The sequence below is a fragment of the Phalacrocorax aristotelis genome, chromosome 6, assembly GCF_949628215.1.
Source record: "Phalacrocorax aristotelis chromosome 6, bGulAri2.1, whole genome shotgun sequence".
Classification (NCBI taxonomy): Eukaryota; Metazoa; Chordata; class Aves; order Suliformes; family Phalacrocoracidae; genus Phalacrocorax; species Phalacrocorax aristotelis.
The window spans coordinates 13,656,693-13,679,660 of NC_134281.1; the positions used below are offsets into that span (position 1 = coordinate 13,656,693).

General features: G+C 42.5%; 1 protein-coding gene across 9 annotated transcripts in view; it reads right to left on the reverse strand.

The window, feature by feature from the left end:
- Positions 1 to 22,968, reverse strand: part of MGLL (monoglyceride lipase) — a 110,363-nt gene that overhangs the window by 39,608 nt on the left and 47,787 nt on the right. For all 9 annotated transcript variants that reach the window (XM_075096024.1, XM_075096023.1, XM_075096029.1 and 6 more), the window contains one exon: positions 7,164 to 7,270. In XM_075096024.1, coding sequence (XP_074952125.1) covers positions 7,164 to 7,270 — 107 coding nt within the window. The remainder of the gene's footprint in view (positions 1 to 7,163; positions 7,271 to 22,968) is intronic.

Below are 22,968 nucleotides of genomic sequence, written 5' to 3' on the forward strand. Positions count from 1 at the left end.
AAGCAAGAGAAAATAGACTACCCCGTTGAAAAAGTGAGTTCAAGAGCTTGTCCAATGCATGAGGAAAGTTGTGTCTCTTAGCAGTATGAATCATTTTGCTTATAATTTCAAAGAGGCTCAAACTGAATGACCTGTTTTCCTTAGCAAGCTGTCACTGCTGCTCTGAGATACAGTGCTACAAGACCAGCCATCACTCCAAAAGAGCTGCAGGTGAGAAGTGGCTGGTTTCACTTGGGCTGGAGCTCATCAGTGGTGGGCAGGCTGGTGTCCGTGTTAATCTCGAGTTAATCTTGCTTTTTGGTCTTCAAGTTCAGAATTCACATCTGTGTTGGGAGAAGCACACACTGTAGCCCCACTTTACATGAGAATCCCCACAACCAAATTGGAGTTAGCAATGGGTAGCAGAAGTAAGTTTACTCAGTAGCTCTTCGTTTTATAGGAGGACTTTGCTCCAGGTTCTTAGAGTTTACTCACTGCCTAAGGAATTACATGGTGTACTGCAGTATCCGAACTCTCACCCTGTAATTATGCTCTGTGGTTTCATCCCCTGCATGCCCCACACATGCTAAGCATTCCTCACCGCTGCCCTGAAAGGCAGATAAGTCTGACTGCTACCTTCATTCAACATCTGGAGAAGGAATGGCTAGGGAGAGCTATGCTGACTTGGGACTGTACTGAACATGGAGTCAAAACAGGGATAAAACGGCACGGGCAGTGCTCTGCCAGCCAGGCCAAAGAGCCATCTCATCTGGGATCCGCCTGGTAAGACGAACCTACAGAGGATGCTTAGAAGAGAGCATGAGAGGTGGGGCAGACCAGCATGACTCTTTGGTATATCCCCTCAGTTTCCATCTCTGCCCAGACGCCATGCAGCAGACATCACTGCCTGCTTTTGACGTTGCAGCCATGTTTATGGCTCAGTCTTCCCCTGGGTTAGGAGGGGAGAATGGATGAATTCCAGACAGGGCTCACGGATCTATATGACACTTAACATGGATCAAGGGTCAAAGAACCATTTAAATGTCCCCTTATATTCCTGTTGGTTTTGCTCTGTCATGAGCTTGCAATCTAGCAGTTTCCAGAGCTATATTCACAAAGATTTATGTCCATACACTCATATCATGGTGGGACAGATTAATCACCCCTTAGCAGCTCTCTTTCCACTCCGAGCGAATTATCATAAAAGACTGAAAGACAGACAAGTTGAGATAATTTGAAGAACAAAAGGGCTAATTTCCCCATAGGGAATGTACTTGCAAAGTTGAATCTGAAGCTCTGAAAAACTTCCTTCTTTGCTTGACAATCCTAACGAACTGTCAGCAGTAAATGCCCCCGCAGCAGTCCCTATCTGACAAACATGAACAGGCTTGGAGTCTTCAGATTGGAACCATAAAAATATTAAAAGAAAGCACTTCCATGACTCTTGAAGAGCAGGGTTTTGTGCAGAGGAAATACAAACAGAGACAGGGGAACTCACACTGAGAGCTGGGTTTGGACTCTCTTCCTGCCCTTGCAGTCACCACTCCAGTCTGTGAACTGTAGCAGCATTTTCCACCCCTGCACGACACTTGTGTGTAGGAAACTGGTTTTGCACAACTGCAGATATCGCTGCCTGCCAGCCATGCTACCCTACTGCGAGAGCTCTGCCTACAGCATGCAGTAGGTTCAGGACCTGTATTTATGCAGGGAGCTGGGTAGCACTATGAATTTCTCCTAGGAGAACAACTTGCATGGCTTCAGAAAAAGCCCAAAAGAGGATGCATTAATACAGGTACACAGCTAGTGCTATATTTTCTTTCCTAGCCAAGGAGAGCATCTGTCTGAGGATGAGTGCATCAGCAGCAATTCAGCTGCTCAGAGTATGGCTGCTGGTATGGTTCAGGTAGTGCAACTTTGTGTGAAATCAAGTCCCAGCTCTGTGTGAGGCTCTCCCTGGTGCAGGGGCATGAACAAGAACAGAATTAATGGGGAAAACAATAATTTCGCACTCCTGCAAATACTAATGTGTCCAGACCCATGGCTATTTCCAGTACTGCATATTGAAGATTTTATTTCCAGCAACATCTAAGTATTATGCTGAAAGCCAGGAGCCCTCCTCTAGAAAATAAAAAAATGCCCACAACCCATTGTAAGCCTCCTGTCAAAGGAAATGCAAACAATGAGTGCATTCTTTTCTATGTCTCTGCAGAAAAGCAGTTTAAACTTTTCCTGCTCTAGTGAGGTAGACACAATCAGAGGAAGCAGAAAGAGAACAGGTTGCTATGGGTAAGCAGGCCCACACCCAGCCTTGCTAACAGTCACCAAGGAATGGTTGTGCTGCTCTGTGAGCAAACCAGCTCCAAACAGCCCTTGCCAAGGCTTTCCTGACTCCATCCCTGGAGATCGCCCTGAAGCCTGCCTGATCACATCGCAGGGAGTGCTGCTTTCCAGGAACATTCCCTTGTGCTGGTGTGCATGAGCTGTTACTTCCCACTCGCAGTGCTACCCTCATTCTCACTCTTATTAATGCTGACATCCTTCTTAGTGATTTCCCCCCCTCCCAGTTTGACCATGTTTAGTTCTTTTTTAACCTTTCTGTGTAGATCAATCCTTCCCAGCACTATGAATAAATAAAAGCCTTCTGTTCTCATCAACAAAATGGTCTTTTAACAGTTGCAAGAACAACACAGCAATCACTTGGGAAAAAAAAAAACAAAACCAAAGTGGCTAATATTTGATGTATTTAAAAATCTCCATTCCAGCTATTTTCTACTTTTTAGAAATAAGTGCTCTGTTAAATAGAGAAAACAGTAAGAAAATTAATGGGGAGCACAAGCAGCAGTAGGTGTCTGAAAGGGACCTGGTAACCCATCAGAAATGCTCACTACACACAAAGTAGCAGTGGGGCTGAAAAAGAAAGCTGAACTTCAGTTAGAAGCATCTAAGGCATATGAATAAGCTGTTAAAGCTGCAACCTTTCCTTTGCTTTGATCTGATCCTACACATAACTCAAAAGTATGAAGTTCAATGGCTTCAAAGAGGGTCAGAGAGTTGGAAGTCTCCATGTACCAGGAAAGGTAGAGTGTTTATTCTGCCTGGAGAGAGAGGGAGGTTGGAGGGGCTGTCCTCAAGCAAATCTAAGGGCTAGGAACTGCTGCCAAATTAGGGCTAAGTATTTCACCTTCCTCATCTTCATGTATGACAGCCACATTAATGATAAGAAGCACTAGCAAGTCCAAGTGAGAAAGAGGACCAGTGCCAGTACTGTCAAAAAGTGTAAGAGAGAAGTAGATACATTTTTGTGGCCCCTGCATCTTGGAAATGCTTTTGTAACTGCTATTAGTTGACATGTACTTTGGAAGGTGAAATGGTGATTGTTCTGGTCTCTGGCCATGTAATACAACCACAGAGAATAAGATCTCAGCAAATGAGATGTTATAGGAAGAGAGATGAGGATAGCTGGAACATCATGTGCTTTACCAACTGAAAATGCTTGGTATGAGAAAACAAAGCCACATTCTCAATCCTTTATTCTCATTTTCCTTGGCCCTCAGCTTTACAGATCCCTAAAAATACTGCATTATAACTAAGGGAGCTGCAATCTGCCTGTGACTGACTGAAGAATTATAATATCACTCCAGTTTGATGAATTTCCTATGGGTATTCCTTCTAAGGGGGCTTTCCTAAATTGATTGCCAATAATCTAATATGTTTGTCTGTCTCTTTTTTCTGTCATCATAAAATTGCCATAATGAAATAACAGTAATATAGAAAGGAAATTGAAAAAGTGAGATGATGTTTCAAAATACCTAAAGCTTGCAGAACTGTATAGCAAGGTCATCCCAGCAGCTTTAACTCTGCCTTCATGAAGCTTCCTGCCAAGCACCCCAGAAATCATGGGAAACCGTTACCTGCCTATTAAAAAGACCATATAGGAGACCACAGAAAAAAATGCTGTATTACAAAGAAATACCATTTTCCTCTTTCATTGGGTTGATATAAAACAAAGCAATTTAACAATGTTAGATGCGAGGTAGGGTTCAGAGGTCTTCTGGAATTAAATTTTTACCACCACCATGGAAAACTTCTAATATATATCTGTGAGATCCAGCAGTCTTGGGATTACATGAAATACCCCAAAGAGTAAATGCACAAATCCTGACATACTAAGAGAACTGAGCCTGTGATACCTTATACGGGGCAATACTAAGACACAAATTTTGGTGAATACCATTACTCCATGAAGTGCCAACCTTTTTGCTGAAGCCTTGCATAACAGAAAACAGCGGGGCAGAGCAGCCTTTGGCAAGATTTAGAGCCAGTGTGTAAGCTCCTACAGCCTCACCAATATAAATGGAAATTAATTTCTTTCTTTTGACTGAAGGATAGACACAATATAAATCAGTCAAGTCATGCATACTACAGCCCTAGTATCTTCCCATCTCATTTGGGAAATCATGCTACACACGCTGTGGAACTGCATTAATAATCTCACAGATAATGTGTCTATATTGGGAATTTTATCCATGAGAATACCAGAACCAGAATAAATGTCCAGGTCATGAAATCTAAGAACCACTGTAAGAGATGGGGAACAGAAAGCAATTATTTTGCTAACACAATTTAATAACTAATGTTACCCAAAGATATCCAAAGGACAGGACACGGGGGGAAACACACAGGTGAAGTGATTTGGAATAGATAAAATGGTGGAGGAAAGCTATGAACTTCCCAGTCTGATCTGAGCAAATTTGGCAATGAAGGTGTTTATGTCCTTCAGCTCTCGCTGGCATCCAGCTCAGGCTCTAGCCTGTATTCCATCAAACAAAGTTTATCCTCACCACTTACCACTTTAGGTGCCAAGATTATTTTACAGAGCCTAATATATGTTTATTGTCTTTCTAACTTAATCTGGGCTCAGTCCAATTAAGCCTTTGTGTAACACAACTGCGTTTCCATTGTTCTGCTTTCAGGTTCCTCTTTACCCTCTCCCCATTACTGATGAAGAAAAACCAGACTGAATTTACAAAGAAAACTGTAAGTTTGACAGGGAGAATGAAGCTGCTAACTGACCTGAGCAACCAGATTTGTATTAATTGAAGTGAACTAATTAATCCAGCAACATTAGTCTACAGAAAAAAAAAAAAAGAAATATTTATGGTTCTCTAGTCAAAAAGATATTCAAGGAAAAAGAGTGCAGATAACTGCCTCTTTATACAGCACAAAAATGCCTGACAGGAACCTTCACCTCAGAGGCCCTTCTCCATCAACAGAAAAGGCATTCTCCATATCAAATCCATGCCATAAGTACAACATTTTATCCTTTCTTCTAGGTTTGCTGCTGCAAATATTGTTATTTTAACTCTACTTCTTAAAACCTTTATCAAGTTTTAAGGGAAAGAGGAACTAAGGCATGACATTAAGCATGCACAGTGAGCAACAGCAGTCTCACGTAGGCCCATGATGGCCCTGAACAAATTGCTTGTGTGTCCCAGACTTCAGTAACTTTTGTATATATTGCCTGTGACCTACTCACAGCAGCTGCAGAGTGGACAGCACATGGCCTGTTCTATTGCCTTTCTCACGAACTTTATGCCATAGAGATAAACAGGAACGGAGACAATTTCTACTGGGATTACTGCAGACTTCTGCTAGCCTATGTCCAACTCAGAAGGAAATATATCGAAATGAATGAATCAGCACTTAGAAATCTTGTGCCTTTAAAGGGAGCAACAGACTCATGTGGTCAGCAACGATACTTCTGCATGGGTCAACTGTCCTTGTAAAGCCAGCCCTGAATACAGGGTATGATCAATTGTCCAGAAAAATCACACTTCTTATTTATTTTCCTGCAAGCTGTCCTGAGGACTAGGCATTCTCTTTTTCAGGGAAAATATAGGGCTAACTTTTGCATATGAGTGCAGTGCTGTGATTGAAAGGGAGTCATGAGAGCAAGTGCAAGGGTAAGTCTTGGTCACCTGGACTCAGTAAGGTTTTACCTTTCCTCTCACAGACTAAATGGTGCAGTGTCTCACATGCTCTAACTTCTACTGCATTTGGGATCTTCAAGCTCAACTTAAGCAGTCCTGTCTTTGAGGAGATCTAGAGGCAGGTCTGAGACTCAGCTTCAGCTAAGTAAATTGCAGTATGCTTTCCAAAGTGTTGGAGTACACTTTCCAATGTCAGGGGAGGATCTGCCAGGAGATCAGATTTACACTGAGATTCATCCCTTTTCAACCTGTCAGCTCAGAATTTGGCCTTGCCTTTTATCCACTGCCATCATTAATCCCACTGATTTATTTTGCTATCTAGAGTGACCCTTGCAGGGAGGCAGTGATCTGCAATGATAAGAACAAAGCAGGCTTCCAAGCACAAGGAAGTCATGAAGTTGCAAGAGTCAGGTGCGACAGAAGACTACCAAAGGACCAGGTTAGATGATTCAAATATGTTTCCAGGGTGTCCCAGTTCATGTGCTGCAGGAGATCTGGTGATACCCAGCATCTGCGTCACAGAACAGAGCACAGAGCAGAGGTCTTCAAGCCAGAAGAGGCTGGGACAGTAAGTCTACACGGCACAGCCATTGCCCAGACCTACTGGCTGAGGGCTGAAGTGGTGTTGCTGTGTTATCATAACCTTGTATGCATTCAAGCTGCTTCCTCATCAGGGCTGAGGTGTGTACAGCCAGCTCCAGTGCCTCTGCTGGACTGCGGAGATGTGTTCAAAGCAAGGTCTGTGATGTCTCCCATGCCTGTCCATGTCCCAAGGGTGCAGCTGTCTAGTTGTATTGGTGTATGAAAGCTATGCTGTCATTTCAGCCTCTCCTCTGGAATCATTTAGGATGAGCATGGATCCATCAGAGACAGCTCCTAGTCCCACCTCCGCAGTGGCTAGTAACTCCTACCCCCCAAGAGGTAGGTGAAAGAGAAATAATCCTTTAGACAGAGGTTAAAATAGCACCAACAGTAATATCAATGACAAGGCTGAGGAAAACTCAAGGAACAGGGATAGCTTCTTTACAGATTCAGTATGCAGATCTTTACAAAGCAACAGATGATCCCTTTCTCATTTATGCTGAGGTGTAAATATTTTATTAACTCTTCTCTCACTGCTGAGTATCTTTAATGGCATTTGCTTCAGTAAAGTCCTGAGATGCTGTAAATCAAGTACTGCTTCAGGCTACTCACCATGGTCATGGGCAAAAACAAACAAGTTAAGTCCTGTCAGCCTCTGGGCCAAGTCATCATAGCGGCCGCAGTGTTCCCCAGCGCCATGAGCGATAAACACGAGGGCCCTAAATGGAGCATTAAGGTATAAATCATTAACTTGGCAATCAACCCACAAATGCTTCAGAGCTGCAAGTAAAAACAGCATATTCAATTTAGCAACAGCATTTCAGACATCAGCAAATACAAGGCAAGTATATAATGGCTGAGGTGGGTTTAACAGAGGAGAACCGATTGCCATCTTGACCTGCCATCAACCTGGTCTTCATTAAGTGCTAGCAGGACAGACCACATGGATGCCAGCTGCTCATGGGACAGACACTGCTCTTTCCCGTTTGTCTCCCACCATGGTCTGCTGCAAATTGAAGATGCAGATGGATATCAGCATCAAACCTTCGTCTGGACAACTACGTCTTGGGCTTGAGGTGTCTACATTGCTCCTATAGTGGAAGTGTTGCCATTGATTTCTTTTGGGATTGGTATTTCTCCATGGATTCAAATACAAATATTGTCCTTAACTTTATACCTTGCAACACTGTCTAATGCTACAGAGGACACTTAAAGATGAAATTCCAGCTAAAGAATAGGTCTGAAGTAGCATCCAGAACTTTGGTTGGAGTTTGGAATTTTATCTTTTGACCCCAATTCTGGTAATTTTATCATTCCAGTTTCTGCCCCAAAACAGTTGCTTCACTTTGGTGATTAAAGTGACTCATACATAGCCACCATACAACTACAGAGAAGGATCATAAAAAAAAATTTGATAGACACTTCTTTCTGAAAGACATGCAAATACTGTCTTTGAAGATTCCATTTTTACCAATGATGCTTTACTTTTACTGGAATGATATCAAGTGAAAGTGACTGAAGTTGAATGTACCTTCCCAGTGTTTTTACTGGTCAAAGTTTGTACAGAATTAGACTAGAACTATAGCAGAAGCAGCAATGAAATTACAGAAGTTTTGCTGAATTTGACAGGTGACTATTTAAAATCCAGCTTTAGCAATATAAGCATAACTTGTTTGTTTAAAAGTACCATTTGTCACTGCAGCATCAGCAACTACTAAACAGTTTGAAGGCTACAAGTTAGACATTTTCAGTACATTAACAGTGAAATACTAAATGAACTGACAACATAAAATAATGACAGCAGTTTACAGCTAGTGAATTCCTCAACTTCATTTTGACTGAGGTTTTTAATACATTTTTAGACAGTGTATTCACTGCAATAAACTGCTTTGATCTCAATATATTTAAATTTTAAAAAGATGTTGGATGGTGTAGAAAATCCTGCTCTAGCTCTTTGATTAGCACCTGCTTCAAAGTATTTGCTCATGCTAGACAACTTGAAAGAGCATCCATCGAAACCAGAAGGATTTTACAGAGCACGCAGCAAACGCGCAAAAGCAGCAAAGATGCTCTGGTATCTAATACTAATTAGCAAGGGTAAGGTTAGGTCGTACAGCATATTTAACTTGCCGTGCCTTTGAAATGTTCTTTAGTATCACTGAAGGTTTCAAAATTATTAGTGTGGAGCAATCATTTCTTCCTTTGTCATCTTCCTCAGTCAATAGATTTGTCAAGCTACCAATTCGCTTGCAAGACAGTCTGATTTTCAGAGTGCAAGGTCTATTATTATAGCTCCAAATACTGAAGAAATGGAGGGACTGCTCATTCCACAGCAGGGAATATTAACTTTCTGCAGCAGAGGCATCACAGCTTTGTGTCCTGCCTCTCCCAGACACAGGCAGCCCAGCAGAGACACTGTGTCCAGTGCTGGAATAGTGAGTCATTATTCTATACATACCCCTGAAAATTGGAGGTACCATCCAAATGCCTCTGCCTCCACCTACACATAATGATCTGGTATTTCAGCCCTGGTCCTGGATCACCTAAAGAGACCACACATCACAGTCCCCAAGTCTGGGCTGGCAGATCTGTCAAACATTCAGAAATACAGTGTTGGGGCTGAGGGTGAAGCAAAGCCAGGCTGTTCACTGCACGTGCTCTGGGCTCTGTGGTATGGCAAGCAGTGGCACTGCATGCACAGGACTCCAATGCAGAAACTAAGGAAATGTGAGAGAAAATTCCTGTGTACCCATCACCTTGATATCCAACAGACTCGGCCAGGCTAAATCTCTCTGCCATATATGTCCTACTACCTGGCTCTTGACAGCTTCCCTGCTCAGTGTCTTACTTAAACCCTCAGTTAGTCTTCAGAGGACCTACCTTTTCTTCTGCTGACTAGGCACAGAGATTAAGGTGCAGCTTGGCTGACTGAATACAGCCCTTCATTTCTTAGAGACATATTATTTGAATGCATGCACTGAAATGCATCAAGTAAATGAAACCTAATGGGAAGCTGGCAGAGAGATCTCTGCTAGGAAATTCTTGCTGTTATTTCATGCCCCTGACAGCAAAGCCCTAATTTTGCTTTCATTCACACTGATGCAGCACGAATACTTTGCCTGACAGCATCCTGCTAGATGTTCAGCCCCCTCATCTTTGGTGAAACCAGTAAGAAAAAAAAACCCTCAGTGCTTCAGAGAGGCAAGGTGTTCCCACAACCTCTCTTCTCATGTAGCACAACAGTTTCCAGGTGTTGCAGAACTCAGCCTTTGGACACCACAGGGAAGAGACTTGGGTTATTATTTGTCTACAAAATACTGAATAAAATTCCTGAGACTCTTTGTGTCTTAAGAGCCTTAATGGCAGTAGCTGTTGAGAAGACTTAGATACTTTTGAAAGTTTTGTCCTATCAATAGTCATAAACAAGGAGTAAAATTTCCAAATTGCTATGTCAAAACAGAAGTAGCTCATTTTGTTGTTAAATAAAAAGTGAGAGTGGCTTTACTGACTAAAAACTAGGTCACTTCTACACAGCTCTTTAGCTCCAGCTTTTGGGTGTAAGCACAGGGGTCATACATTAAACACAACAGCTTGAAAATTTGAAATTAATATGAGTATCATCTGGGCAAGGATTGAAGGATTTGGGTCCTTCACCTAATCTCACATTTCCATTACAGAACAAGTTTAGATTTGGCAAATAATACCTGAAGGCAGTATAACAAATACATGATGCAACATATTTTCACTGGCAAGCTGGCATGAAAATACAGCGAGTGATTAGATTGACTGTCAGCAGTTCTTTACTGTATGTAAACAGTTTTGCAGACATCCCTGCTCTCAAATCATAGCCTGCTCTTTCCTACTGTAATGGCTGGAATAACAATATCAGAGACGTCTTTCAACAGAGTCGCTTAAAATTAATACAGAAGCCCTTGCAGGCTTTAAGATTTTGTAGGGCTGCGGTGCCTCTGTGTGCACCTCAACTGAAGTTTTGTTTAAACAAGGTTTGCTTATTGACCATGTATCAAATTGATCCTGGGGAGAAATTTCTTCACCTCCACCTTTTGCAATTGCACTAGTGAAATCCTTGGAAATGTGCACATCTCGGGTAGAAAACGTTGTGCACAGCCTGCAAAGCTTTCTGGTGGAGACTGACCTGTGCCTGAACCCACGCTAACTCTGGTCTCTCTAACCACAGGCTGGGAAACCTCATGTATCTTCAGATGCTTCAGCTGGCTTTGACTGGTAAAACTGTAATTGCCGAACATCTTGAAATGGCATTGCTTTGACATCTGCTCAGGAAAGCACCTAATCACACAACAGCATGATTTCCCCACACTTGGCAGGTGTGTCTCCACACAAAGCCAAGGTGTGAGCTGAGCATGAGTAAGCATCCACGCGCTTGCTCTCACCTAACTACTGCAACTATTATGGCTATTAAAGGAAACCAGTTTCTTGACTGCTGTTTGCAAAAGCAACAGTTTTCACAGATCCTTGCCCTTCCCATAGACTTCACCACCACCTCCTCCCTCCCCACTGAAGGTTTCTGCCTCCTGGCACTGCACAGCGTGGCGATTAGATGCGGTTACTTATTACAACAAGAGGGCAGGACAATATTAGTCTTTACTGTTCAAATCAACTACTGGCTGTGTTTACTTATCTCCCATCAGGAGGTGATGGTATAGACCAGTGACCAGGCCCTGCTCCCACACCTCCACTGTGCTGGTCACCCATGACTGGCATCAGTCCCTCCTGTGTTGCAGCTGTAGCTTGCTAAGTAAGCAATGCACAGCGACGCTGCATGTGCAGTTGGTATAAGGCATATGCAAACATCCTTTCCTGAATCAGGGAGGCTGGGAGTGGTAGACGCCAGGCTGCAATGCAAAGTCCATGTGCACAAACCCATATCACAGAATCACAGAATGATAGAGGTTGGAAGGGACCTCTGGAGATCATCTTGTCCAACCCCCCTGCTTGAGCAGGGGCACCTAGAGCAGGAGGCACAGGGACGTATCCAGGTGGGTTTTGAATGTCTCCCTGGGCAGCCTGTTCAACTGCTCTGTCACCCTCACAAGTATGAACACATTGCCTTTCTGTCCTGCCTCTCAGAGAGGTCACCAGCTGATCTAAGCTTTAGCTGATGCAACCCTTCCATATTTCTCACTCTAACTTCACATCCTCTAATAGCTCACTTGGGTGGGGAGCAGCTTTGCAGGGCAGGAATTCAGCTTTAGGTGTAAGAGCAGAACCAGCTTTAGGTGTAAGAGCAGAACCAGTTTTAGAGGTTCCCATCTTTATCGCTGCCACCTCTGCCCCCTCTGCCATGCCAGTACAATTGTTTAGAGATGCAATTCCACAATCAGTTGCAGAAGAATTGCAGGGAAAATAAACTGCAGCGCTGGGCTTATGCAAATGAGCAAGAGTCCTCTTAAACCAGGGCTCTGTCATTAGAAGAAACATACCTTGAAACAACACTCAGAAATCTGCTGTGCTATGAAATCTGGTGCAACTCAAGACTTGGGCCCTGCTGGGCGTAAGGCCCATGTTCTTGCTTTATTTTCAACAAAAATCATATTGAAACTGAACTAGATGAGAAAGGTTGTGAATGGGATGGTATAATTTTAATATTTTGTGTCCTCTGGGGACAGAGGGACTTCTGTGGGCCCCTGTGCATACTCTTTTATTGCCATAAAATAACCTAAAACACTGGGACTATTCCAAAGAACTGAAGACAAGCTTCCTATGACTGCATATATGAAAAATGCAATTTTTCCCACTCCATTCAAAAGCATCCCTCTTCAGAACAATATTTAAGTACTTGTTTAAGCTCAGGAAACTTTCTTCAACTCATGAAAGTCAATAGGACTTACAAAGTACAAGATAAAAGTTAAAAAAGGATTTATAAATGCTGTCCTGAATAAGGACTGATTTAATCACATGCGGAGGTGATTTCCTGAATCAAGCCCTTGCAACTTAAGCTAATATAATGTTATTCTACGTAAGGCAACTATGCTTTTCATTTGGTATTATGTATGCTTTTACCAGAACCAGATCAACCTTAATGAAGAACATCTGACTTGAGCAGTTTTGAATACATGACACTAAATTCCTAAAGTAATTTTTAAAAACTGACAGGAAAGCTCTGAGCTAGCTAGGCATCCAGAAAAATAACTGGCTTCCTGAAATTAAGCATTACATTTTATTGTGTTGTTTGAGCTGATTTATCAGTTCCTTTGTGGCTGGCATCAGCCTGAGTCTTATCATCAGCCTGAGTCTGAACAATTAACCTTTAATTACCAAAACCATTTCTCTGGTGGCATTTTTGGACAAGCAACAGGATAGTTGGTCACAAACCTTTTTAACTTGTTAAGAATGTAATGTCATGTATGTGTATTTTGCGTCCAAAGTATATTATAATGGAAAATCAATTAAAGGTATGCATTATTGTGTTAGCTGGGTTAGTGGCCCTTGTCGATTATGAAGATTAGTTATCTTTCACATAATAAGATTATGCATTAAGCAGCTTGTTAACTTTGTCAGGCTTTAACTGTCATTCCGATTTTCTACCATTGGTATTTGATTAAAGATTACCTTTTTTTTTTTTAAATCTCCAGCTAATCATTTCCAAGAGCAAGTAATGAAGAATGAATTGTTTTGTTGACTGTAACAGACGTTGGTGACCTTTTCTCTGGAGGGCTCTTGAGCCTTTTGTTTTGGGTGTAAGACATGAAGTTTGCAAGAGGGATGTCTCTGTATCTGTTTTTTGAGTCAGTTTTTGCACTTTTTTTTCCTCCTGAGGTGATTTGTGCCCTGACGCAACCCTGACAAAACTTGGGCCATGGGCAAGGAATACAAATAGTTATGGTCCTTTCATGTTGCGCATGCTCATGACCTATGCAGTTAGCCAAGAGTTCAGCCTGGTGACCAGTCAGACAGGAAAATTTATGGTGGAATCAGGTGTGTCCCTTCACACTGCCCTTCTGTCTCTAGGAAACATGCAGAGTTATGTCCTTCTGAAGGCACAATGACTTTGCTCCCAACTCCAATCCATGTTTCAAGGAGCTTTGCTTGCTCTCTTGCTCATATTTTTTGAGAAATGCATTCTTAGCCTCTGCTCTACTAGCCCATACATGCTCAGCTCTGTCATGTAGGTCCATGATCTGGGTAGCCACCTCTTGTTTTCAGCTGCCATTGATGTTGAACAATAGTATGTTAAACTAGCAGTTCTATGGCTATTTTTCCCAACTCAGGAGAAGAAGCAAGTCAGAGCAGAAAGAGCCTGCTTTCTCTCAATATCACAGACCACGTAGCATCAGCATGGATGTCTCACAGAGCTCCAAATCTGGAGGAATTCACCTCTTCCAGATAGACTGAGGTAAGTAGTAGTTCAAGACTGTAGTAGTTTAGCCTGTGAAAAACCTTTGAGCACCACAGAATATGCCAAAACACTGTGCACTATGCTCACACTACCTAATTTCTGCTTGATTTTATAGAGCTTGTGGGAATTTGGAATTCTGCACATTTGTGTTTGATGTGGTTTGGTCTAGTCTAGTAGAATCACTAGCTTCATTCCTGTCCAGATCCTAAACTGGCAATTAAAAAATAAACCCCTCCAGCGAACTCTGCTTCCTACTTTCTTCCCCCATTTACTCAGGCTTTAAAATTCCCTTTCAAGCCTGTCCAAAGTGGCAGCATCCTATAGCCTAACATGACAGAGACTTAGCGCTCAGTCTTAAAATCTGCACTTTCTTCCATGCGCAACTCTCTTGCAACATGTCTGCAAGCTTGGTCTCATCATACATCTCAAAAAGACAACAATCCCTCATCAGCATAGATTAGCAGGACATTTGAGAACTGCCATGACCTCCAAGAGCAGTAACGTGGGTAGGTTATTGAACAACACCAGAAAGCGTAGACACCATAAATCAATGGGGCAGAGACAGAACTGGGTAGTACAGATATATTTCAAAACAAAAAGTTCAACAGGATCTAGCTAGAGCCAGCACAGAACAATGTGGAGAAACAGCTTATGCTGATTTATTGTAGCTCTTCGAAAAGCAAGCCCTCACTGAGAATAACTCATGCGTGGTCTAATACAGAGAAAAGAGAGGAAGGAAACTTCAGGTGGGGGTGGAGGGAAGGAATTACTGGAACCTGGCAACCGCATAGCTCTAGACAAATCTCTGCAAAGTTAACATTTGAGATCAGCTGCATTTTATTTCAAGGAAGCTTTGAAGTAGTATTTTAGGGGACGCATGCCTGAGATCAGAGGTGAAACGTGCGGTGTGTAGCTTAAAATTCATGGGCCAGATCTTCCCACCCCTCTCTTGGATAAAACTGAAGAGAAGGGATTCTAGGGTTACACGGACTGCATCGGGGAGACACTCCTTCACTTTGATATCAGAGATGGGATTTTCCTTGGCAGAACTGACTGCCAGACTTGCTGCCCTGAATCTGCAAGGCAGACATGCACTCTGGAGACATGGGCAGCTCAGGGTTTGGAGCCGCACTTTCCTCTTGCTGCTGCCCTTCTACACAGCACAGGAATCCTTGAAAGAAGAATTATGACTTGTATTTCCAGAGGCAAGGTGTAGGCATTGCTCACACACACAGGACTGAGGAAGGGATGACGTGGAGGGAGCTTGGGCAGAACTGCCTGTCAGTCTGGCCGGGAGTAAGGCTGGAATTGGACATCCCAGTTCTGTACTTTGCTCTGCTTCAGCCCTTCCTCAGTACAAGGGTTACAAAAGAGATAAAATGGAGGTCATATCTCCCAGGGGGAGCTACAAGGATGAATGCACAGAACAGTCAGTGTCTTTCTAAGAAAACTGTGCAAAACATTATTTAAATAGTAGACATCAGCTGCAAAATTCAAGTTGATCTGAAATCACACCCAAAATTTTTAGATTAGCTTCAAGGTGTAGAGGGAGAATATCTGAAGAAGCAAAAGAGTTTCTGCTGTAGACCCCCTTGAAAAACAGAAAAAAATAAGATACTTCCTGTTAATTTTATTAAAAATTAATTTACACTTGGAAGCAAAGCCACCACAGAAATAAGATGGCTGCAAGACCACAATTCACAATGGAGAACCAACAAAAGGGTAGTAAGACCAAGAGCAGTTTTTGCACACCTCCCCCTCCTCTTTCATGGACTGGCACTGAACCTCTAATGATTTCCAAGGGGAGAAAAATTACCGTTTAGCCAGTCGTGTAGCAGTTTCTTCTTGAAATCAAAATGCAGGCACTGCCTGGTGAGCCAAAGCCTTGGAAGAAGAAAGGCTTGTGTAATTAGATGGACTGTCCTTTCAAAGCATGAAAAAGCTGCAATTAAAGGGCCAGAAGCTTTCTTCTGCACAGTTACTATTGCTTAAACTCAGTACTGCTCACTAGTTCAGGACTAAAAGTGTTCACTGAACAAAGAAGTTTTTTTTTCTATAAAAGTATGTCTCTGTTTCAAAGTAGCTGTGCAAAAACAGTCCCTTCTTACTGAGTTCACTTGCAGTCTTGGCATATTCAGAGCACTGGTACCTGTTACAGGGACAAGTCACTACTTATTGCTGCTGTAAGTTCATAGCTTGACAAACCCAACTCAACCCTAAAAGACCGAGCAGGCTTCCTAGAAAGGGACAAGGTATGCTTCATTAAGGGATCAGCTCAAGCCATGCAAGAATGCTCCCTACATGGCACCCTAGCCCCATTTGACCATTTAATCTCGCCTCTCTGCATAGCACAGAGGCTGGAATTAGACAGCAGTGTCCCTGTGTTGAGGTGAGGAGTACTAGTTGTGTCTCCATAGGCTTCAAATGATGGAAATTACTGTACTTAGTAAAGCCACCCCTCTGGTTAGATCCACACAAGTACTTGGTGACTTCTAAGCCCTTACTAACATGCTTGCTTGCTCAGTTATTTTCAAGTGTTTGCTAAGAAGTGCTTATAGTTTGAGGCAAATCATGAACTGGTCCAGAGGACACTACATCTAAATGTTAAGCAGTGTTTCCTAAAGTCCTCTAAGACAAGTTTGCAGACTTTTTCTGACTCTGCTTTTTTCACAAGGTATTTTTCATGCAAGAGCTGCACATCACTAGTGGTCTGAACCTGGGCTCACCAGGCGTTCTTCCCAAAACATCAATGTTCTTAAAAATGGGATTGTCCAAGTTTTAGACTCTAGCCATGGCTCTGATCATCTCCAGCCTCAAGCTGTTATTTCAGGGAGTGGATGATGCAGGCAACTCATGACAAGCAATATTGAAAAAGTTATTAAAGGAAGAATTGAGCTCATCACTCCAGCACCTGAGCAGCAGGGAAGAAGCTGAAAAGTGCACACCTGGCACAAGGGGGTCAGAGCGTTTCCAAGCCATTCCTCGCAATAAAAACTGCACAACTGAAGTACTTTGATCAGGCGTTTTGGGCTTACATGGCCAAATCTTCACTAGCTTGGAAGAGAGTTGGGAATAAGTAAGGAGCAAAAAAGGGGATGACACTTTACCTGTTCTGTGAACTCAAGGCAGTATGATATTATTAGTTTTTAATTAAGCACTGACTGTGCAGTTCCCAATTGTATGGCAATGTTTTAAAGCAAAACATAAAACTTTAATTCCTTGAAATACTTAGATCTGATAGTATGGTTTGTAAGCAAGCAATTCCACCAGTAATGTGGAACTCAATTGCTTCCTGCACTGAGTCCTTTACCCATCCTTACTTTTACCTTTCTGATCCAATTTTGTCTGCGGTCCTCTGTGTTGGCAGAGATCTTAATTGGTTATCTGTAACAAACTAACAAACTAATAAAAAGTTTAGATGTCTGAGATAACATGAGTCTCCAATTAGCCAATCTTTTTCTGCGTGATTTTCCAAAAGCCAGGGAGGAATTATCCCATAAACCTAGAGACAGAAACTCAAGGATTGATTACTTAATCATTAAGCACTTATGTATGTTTTAACATACATTGAGATTAAGCATATTAATTTCCAATGAATAATCCTATCTCTGCACATCCCAGAGCTGCACTTCAGCCCTGCCCAGCTATGAGAGGAATCTTTGCAGCGAGAGGCATTACAGGCTCTGTCAAAATCAATATCAGCAGCTATTCCTCTGGGAAATCAGTAATGTCACAGGCAAAGCATTTGCCAAGACTTTGAGCATGTTCCAATTAATTTACTATTCCATGTTTGCTGTAGACCTGAGGTAGGAGAGAAAGTTGAATGTAAGCAGTTAAACACGAGGCACAGGAATCCTGCTAAGATATTGATCACTGCAACATGTGCTTTAAAGGCTGAAATGTTTATTCATGTTTTGAACCAAAGTAAATTTGAACCGCAGCTGATTTACCTACAGATGATTTAATAGTTAAAAATGGATAGAGACTGCCTGTGGTTGCCAAATCCAGGTCTGTGTTATTTCTTGGTCACACTAGCTAATCTGGCTGTCCAAAGACTTTAGCTATGGCAGGCTTGCTTCCTAAAACGTTCTTTCATCTCTAGCACCAAGGCAGCTTCACCTATGGCGGGGGGGGCTGCCACGCTAGGCTAAATGAGGAACAACTTGCCACAAATTTTAAACATTGTTTTGATTTGCTCTGAAAATCGGCTAGACGTAAAAGCTTTAAACTCCAAAAGGTGCATGGGGACCTGACCAACTTGTGGTGCAACTACTAGAATACAGATGAGTGGTCACAATAAAATAAAAAGAGTATTTAGTTAGATAAATCCTTGGCTGCAATCACTTTAGGTACAGGCAAAGAAAGTTAAAGGCATGTGGGATGTCTTTTCTGCAGAAAAGCTTGAAATAGAAAAGGAAATCAATACTCATTTACAGTATCTGGCAGTCACTGAACCAAAACATACATGTACACCTACAGCAGAGCAGAAATAACAGCATTTATTTAAACCACAAGCTGTTATTCTGCTGCAGGAACGCTGTGTTTTATGCGGAGCGCTTCATCAGCAACTGAGAATTACCACATATTTCTGAGCATTTTTAAAAAGCCTCAGCAATATCAAGAGCAAATACTTTCAATACCACAATTATTAACCCCACCACTGCCAGGCCGGCTCTGACTTCTCCGATTGCTGGCAAGGAAAGAGTCAGAGCTGATGTGTGAACTAGCAGCAGGGAAGATGTTTTTTATTTCCTCCTGAGTTTCTCTTCTGCCAACTTACAAGACACCATTTGTTGGATCACATGTGAGGGGTGCATCTGTCACAGCCTGCAACAGGAATGGGAATAGGAAGAGCTTCATCAGCTCTATCTCTACAGCACAACACCAGGGCTGCTAATAGCACTGGAGCCACAGAGGTCTCAGATGAGGGCTGAACCATTGCACATGCTGTGTGGGACACAGGGAGGAAGAGACACCTCAGTTCTGTTGCTGTGAGATGGGGATGGGGTTGGGAGCACTGGAATGCCCATGCCTGTGCCTTGCGTGGTGCCCGAGAGCCAGTGTGGGCGTACAGGGCGAGAGAGAGGTTTGCTAACTGCCTGCAGAGCTACAGGGTGGCTTGAGCAGGGACATCTGAAAATGTTCTGGGCTTAGCAAAACGTAAACAAGCCTTGATGCTACATTTAGCTGTGCTGAGGTATCTGACCACCTCTCCTAAAGCAACAGGAAATCACGCACAGCAGGAAGCAAACCTTTTATTGTCAGAACCCTTAAATGATGCTTCAAAAGAGAAATGTATACCTATATGTAAGAATGGCACAGTGTTTCTACCGACTATGTAAAACTAGAGGCTTTAGGAGAAGGAGCAGGTTTAACAAATCAACATTCCCCAAACACTGAAAGTGAAATTAAATATAAACAAAGTGAATCTGCTGATTTATTTTTTTCTCCATTCCCCAGCTCGAGGAATGTGACCAGTAAATGAACAGCATAAATAATAACAACAGCTGGCTTTTGTACAACACTCCTCATTGACAAAAACAAAGATGCTTTACAAAGGATGCAACTAGGCTTGTTGTAGAGTCACATAACACAGAGATGAATGGGACCTCAAGAGGTCCTCTGATCCACTACCCTTCCCCCCACTGCCATGTAAACAGAAGCACAAGAGGTACAAAGCCTTCTGCGTGGCAAGACCGCATGCCAGAGGCAAGGATGGACACACAGTGTGAGGCAAAACCTGATCCTACAGCAATCAGCAGGAGTTTAACAGCAGAGTCAAAATGTCACCATGGGTACACTGAGCTCCAGCCCTGTGCTATGTGCATGGGGCCACAGTGAACCTGGAAAGTAGCCAATTTTTGAAAAGCTCTCTGTCCTAATGAACTTGTGGGCAGCTAATAATGTCAGAGAGGTGATATGTGCATTTTCAGGACAACCTGGGCTGAGGTGCTTGGTGCTCCTTGCTAACACCATTTGCAGAGGGCCAGAGGATGACTGAATGCTGATCGCTTGCATATCCTTTTAATAAAATGAGATTATGAATGATGCTCGGAATACAGTTTTTAATTCTCCAAATATTGTAAACCAGCTCTCACACAAAATTGAAAAAATGAAGAAAAAGCTTAACCATTAAGCCAGCTAGGTGTTATCTTTACAGAAATTTAATTACTGCTTCCTCATCACTCCTCATGACTTTAGCCCAGCAAATTAAGCCATTGCAGATTTATGGAATTTTACAGTTGAATTTGAAACCTGAGATAGTTTTGAAAAATAAAAGTTTAAAATATGTCCAAAAATTATAAAAAGAATCTCATCTTGCCAGCCAGTGAACTAGCTAACCTGCTGACACCTACAGCAAATTAAATGAACTTTCTGCTCTTAAAAAAAAGCCTAAATTTTATCCCCTCATTCTTCAAGCTTGATCAAGGGAAAAAGAAAACACACAAAGAAAGCCCTTTTTATCATAGGTCAGCTAGATGGCTGAAAAAGATCAGTGATCTTTCCTGCTTACCAAAACTACAGTAGTTTGTACATTTTCTCCCGACCCATCTATATACACAATACTGGAGCAAATGATTATTGTGCTATTTGTAATCATTTATTATATTTAGTTCAGGCGTCAATATTTTTTTTCCTTTTTTCTTTTTCTCTCTCCTTTCTTTTAATGGATTGCTGCTGAGACAATTGTAGCTGAACAGCAGAGAACAACTAATGCATCACTTAAAACTTCTTTAAAAAAATCTCTCTTCAAACATCAAGCACTCTTCAACCACCAAAACCTCAAGGAAAAACTTACATTCTCTGGCAACTTTCATCTAGGACCCGATTTATATCACTTGCCTGGATGATTACACCCGATTTTAGATGAGGAAACAAAAGCACAAAGAAATTAAGGGTCCGATTCTGTAAATCACTGGTCATTGTGTCACTGCCTAATGACTGTCCTGACCACGTGTTTTGCCGGTTCTCTGCTCCTCACTGACTTCTTTATTCTGTTTTCTGAAACTAAATTTTCTAGGTCTAGCAAGCTGCTTTTGCTGTCACTTAGTAAAGGAGGATTCAAAGGCTCCCATCACAACGTGAGCACCTGCCAGGCAGAAGTGAAGATGGCTCCCCTTCTGCATGACAGGTGCTTGCTCTCCAGCCAGGAGCTTCTTTCATTCCAGTGGAAGTACTCATGAAGTTTGGTGTTACTCAAGGTCTTGGGACATTGAAAATGGCTATATGGCTCCTACTGCAAAAATAATGAATCCCTTTGGTCACAAATATACTGCATCGGTCTAGGAGAAACTAACTCATCCCCAAGTAGAGCACACTCCAAGATACATCCCCTCTCCTGTTCCTAGCTGTTTGTGGACAGCCCGTAGGAGTCTGCTTGGACGCAGGCAAATCTGACTGGAGAGCTCTGGTCACCAGGACTGCTCCCACTGGCTGCTCCCTGCCTGTCCCAAGGCCACACTTTGATACCACTGTCTGGACAGTGCGTCTGGACAGCTTTGAGACACCTTCCTGACACCACCACCCAGTAACTGCTCCAGGTCTGGTTGCTTTAGATGATGTTTGTGGTCAGGACTAGCCCAAGGTTGGTATTTGGGATTGTTGTACCAGTATTTCTCTTCCAGTTAACATGAGTTAGATTTTATTGGTCTTCAAGAAGAATCCCTAGGAGAGAGACAGAGTTTTAATGATGTTGAAAAAACACCCTGGTGCTGCTAATTTCCTTCCTACAAGATAACAAGCCATACTGATACAGTGTCAAAGTGTCTATACTGGTAGAGTCAGGGCAGGGATGTACGGTTATAGATAAGGATATAACTGGGGTGTGATGAGGTAAGAGACCTGCCTAAGCATATCTTAAGGAGTCTAATGGGCAGGATGCAGTACTATCTCCTTGGATACTTAGGAGAATCAGCCATTTGCTATAAGGGCTGTGTCACATGTCTTGGATAAGGGACAATAGAGGGTTGTTAAACACCAATAGCTTCCATTCTAGTGGAAGCACATTAGGACAACGGCATGCCTAAACCTAGGGAAGGCAGCTCAGCCAAATGCATCTGCAGGGACGGCTCTTAGAACAATGCAATTTCCCTAAAAGAACAAAGAGATCAGATGTTCATCCTGGCTCTGAAAAGCACAAAGCCACAGCAGCTTGAAGGGAACTTCCAAGGAAACACAGGCCAACTCCTCTCCAACAGGCATCTAGAAAAAAATACCCTCTTCTAGCCAGTACGACTATACCAGCCAAGTCTTCTGCAGATGTATTCATGCTGATCTAAAAGAGCTGCTGTGTGTTCCCAAGGGATGTTCAAGAGTGCTGAAGAAATTGAGGCAGGGAACTCTATGCAGCTGGTTTTATTATTTTGTCTAAACCTACACATTTCTTGTGCTAGTGAAGTAAAGTGCTCTTGCATCTGGAACCCTGATAAAGTTGATGAGTTTGTCTGCTTAAACTATTGTGTTGCTGTCAACAAACAACAGGTTTAGAGTGCTCCCAGTTTGATGAGCTGAAGAAAACCTATGCGCCAGAGCCTGAGAGGACAGCCAGTGCAGGGCCTGCTCAGGATAGAGACCTGGAGCGACAGGCAGGGCTCTAGCTGCTAAGTGACCAGCTAGAGGATCCATCAGGGTCATGGTACAAAGCCAATACTGATCATCACACTTGTAATCCCATTAAAAGGAAAACAACTATTTGCATGAGAGAAGCAAGATTTGCTTAGCCTTCAGTCTCTGTCAGAGTCATGAGCAGAAACTGAGTTTTACAACACAATCTCAAGACCATTTTTCTTCTTTTCTCTTATTTCTATCTCTGCCTCTGATATTCACCGTGTTGGACAGCAGTGTTTGCAAGAGTTTATCAGGTAGCACACTGAGAACCAACACTGATTTTGCTTCCTTTGCTGCTGTCTCAGGACCAGTATGAAATTTTACTGCTTTGAGATTCATACCAGGGAACTCCTAAAGTCACCTTGTTCCCACACACCAATGTCACAAATTTGCACACTTGTGCTCAGAAGTTGATCCTAACAATGCAGTGAG